At 27.4% G+C, this 3415-nt stretch overlaps 1 protein-coding gene across 1 annotated transcript; it reads left to right on the forward strand.

Moving 5' to 3' along the window:
- Positions 1–1329: 1329 nt before the first annotated feature.
- LOC123300779 (putative odorant-binding protein A10) lies at positions 1330–1912 on the forward strand. Its single transcript, XM_044883428.1, has 2 exons — positions 1330–1522; positions 1722–1912. Exons 1-2 carry the CDS (start codon positions 1330–1332, stop codon positions 1910–1912), a joined length of 384 nt encoding a protein of 127 aa, XP_044739363.1.
- The last annotated feature ends 1503 nt before the right edge of the window (positions 1913–3415 follow it).

Raw genomic sequence — 3415 nt, forward strand, 5'->3', positions numbered from 1 at the left:
TATTTCAACATTAAAATCTGTCGTACGTTTTTGAAACAAAGTTCTTTATCGCACGTTAAACTTTTGGTGGCCTGTATTTGTTTCTTCAAAACTTTTTAAATAAATAAGTAACAATTTTGTTACTATTGCATAATTTATTTTGGAACGATCATTTTTTATTTTATTACTTTCAAACATTATTAATTTTTTACGGGTTAAAGGACGCCGTACTTTAAACAAGCAGATATAGGAAAAACTAAATAGGTAGGCACGACTGTTGACATGCAAGATCTAATTGAAAATATACTGGAAAAGATTAAGCAATAAAATTACAATTATTCATAAGTCTCTGTTTGAATAAAAAGGTGAGGATTCTAAGTTTGGTTTCAATTTTTATCACACCTTATCAATAAATTTAGTGTTAAGTATCTATCCTGTTATAAATAATTAAAACTCGCACCTCCCCAGATGCAATAATCTTTTCGGTGCCCGAGTCGATGTTCTTCCATAAATAATACCATCTGAACCGGGAGTGCATGGGGTGCGTGGTAACGAGACGATCGCCTTGAGCACATGTCTTGCGTAATCTTGGAATTCAATTATTATTTTATTCCAACTATTTAATGTCCGTGTTTCCTAATGTTTCAACATCTTTACGAATATAGGTATTTAACACTTCCTGTGACAGAAGCAGAAGACGAAAGACATTTTTCAAAATTGAAACTAATAAAAAACTGTTAACGATCAACCATGATCCAAAATATGAATCGAAAGTAGTTTTTGTTTACTTTAAATTCAAAAAAATTGAATTTCATTTAAAAAAAAAAAAAAAAAAACGGAACATAAAATTAAATTTGGATTCAATTTTTTATTGTCAAGGAGGGCGACGACTGATTTTTGCACTTCAGTGCCCAAGATACATTTAACACGACCCCGGCCATAAGTTGTCATTATCCAGAACTTCCTTATGTAAGCTATCAAAAGATGGCTCGTATAATTGGCTCAACTATTCATAGATAATCCTTATAATTTGATGTAATCCCTACTCGGCGGAAACAAAAACCTTTGGAAAAGTTTCTAAAAGAAGTAAGTAAATGGGTCTGAAAATAGATAAATATATATATTTAGAGTCCTGCTTTAATCATATGGAAGTTGTAAGATATTCATAAAAATAAGAAATAAAAAATTTCTTTTGTGTCTTTGTTAAATGATAAATCTCTGATATGAAAAATCAAAATTTTTGTATTTATAATTAATTGGAAAAATCATATAAAAGCATGAGAAAACGATTGATTGATTATAGTTTTTTCGTACTTCTAATTAACTAATTAGTTAAGTCTAACAATCAAAATGCAATTTACATCAATAATTGTTCCTGTATTGATAATTGGTGTTGTTGCTGTAACAGCACAAAATTTATATGATAATAAATATGATGGCATCGATATTGAAATGGTATTAAGTAACCAACGTCTTTTGGAGAATCATGTTAAGTGTTTAATTAATGAAGGTCCTTGCACTGCTGACAGTGAATTGTTAAAACGTGAGTAACAACAATTTTAGTATTTAATATTCATTCTTTTTCGCTGCAATAAAGTAGCAAAATTTTTTTGCTCTTAAACTTTGACACCCATAATTTTAACATAATAATAGAAGAACGTTTGCTACAAATATTCGTAACTCAATTTCCTACAAGATATGTTATATCACATTAGAAGATGGCTAAACTGTAATTTTTTCAGGTGTCTTACCAGAAGCTTTGGAAAATAAATGTACTAAATGTACAGAAATTCAACTTGAAAAGGCAAAAAAAGTTATTCGTTATTTGGCAAAAGAAAAACCAGAATACTGGGAAAAACTTAAGAAAGTATATGATCCAGAAGGTAAATACGCATCAAAATATGGTGATTTATTAAAAGAGATCTTAGCTTAAAGTTCACAAAATTTGTTTTGATATAAAAAATTTGTAATCAAAAGTTTTATGTTTTAAAAAATAAAATCTATTTTCCTAATATTTTTTTTTTTAATTTTTGTAATCCATTTTTGCAACTTATTTCTCTGAATGCCTCAATATTTGTATAATAATCTTCAAACTATTTCTACTTATTACCAAGAAAATTGATCATAAAATGTCAACAATGTTTCTTTAAGCTTTAAAATAGCGCACTTTTAAGAAACTTTAGCATGAAACAATTTTAATAAAATAAACAATAAATATGATGCTTAATTTTGGGATATTCAAATAATTGATATTAAGAGCTAGTTATTAATTCTACAGGCTTATATTCTAAATCGATATTAAACATATGTGTGGTGAATTGATGAAAATTCCGTCTTTTATTTATATGGAATGAGGTTTCATACAATTTATTTACGTACAGGATGGAACATTAAAAATGAAGTTAAGAACTTAAGCCTTACGACCGATTTTAATAATTCTGATATTGGGATAGTCCCTATCATAGACAAATAATTATAATATATAAATATTTATTATATATAGTCCCTATACTTCCTAAGTGTCTCTGTGTTGGTGATATAATTTGATAAATATCTATTATTTTTTTGTTTTCTTTACAAATAAAGATAACAAAATTTTTTTTTAGTTTTCGCTACCCAATTAAATCAATTTACAATCAATTATTGTTTTATGATAGTCCCCTCTATATTCTAAAGTGACACCTACTAATTTAATAAAGTTGAAAGGTCTGTGAATGTATAAATCTTTCTATTTTTCCCTTAGCTAAATCTCCCGAACCAGGTCTCAGATCGAAATTTGGTAGATATCTAATCTATTTGTCTTGATAAGCTTAATTTACTGGTATAATTTTCTGTAATAAATAACAGAACACTCTGTATATAGGACTGTTTAACTTGTATAAAGTAATTATTTATGATTCGTATAAAATATATGGTAAATAAATATATATTTGTGTGTATTATATAATGTAAATAACTTTATCAAATATAATAGCAATATAATATATAAATGTAATGTAAATAATAAGTAATGATAATAGTAGTTTAAATAATGTGGTAACCAATGTCTGCCTACAAATAATACACCATCTAGGCTCTTCTTCCCCCAAAATTATAAATATTCTAATAGAAAGAAACTGTTTTCATTCAGAAAAAAGAAAATGAACAATTTTATGATATCTTTAAATTTTAAATGTCTACAGTGCCAACATAACTGAGTTCGATCACGATGAATAAAGCATTGTCAAATACGGTGTGACATTCCAGAGAGCAACTATCTTACCTACTTTCTTTCTTAGTTAAACCCATATATGTACCTTTGTCAGCTTTATAGGATACCAACTTGTTTCTAAAAGTAAAGACCACCTCGTTATAGCCAGAAATTTCCTTGCTCTCATTTATAAACTTTCCATTACACTCGAAATAGGGATATTTCACATAGGTTAAAGTATATGTA

This window comes from Chrysoperla carnea, chromosome 5 (genome assembly GCF_905475395.1).
Source record: "Chrysoperla carnea chromosome 5, inChrCarn1.1, whole genome shotgun sequence".
Taxonomy (NCBI): domain Eukaryota; kingdom Metazoa; phylum Arthropoda; class Insecta; order Neuroptera; family Chrysopidae; genus Chrysoperla; species Chrysoperla carnea.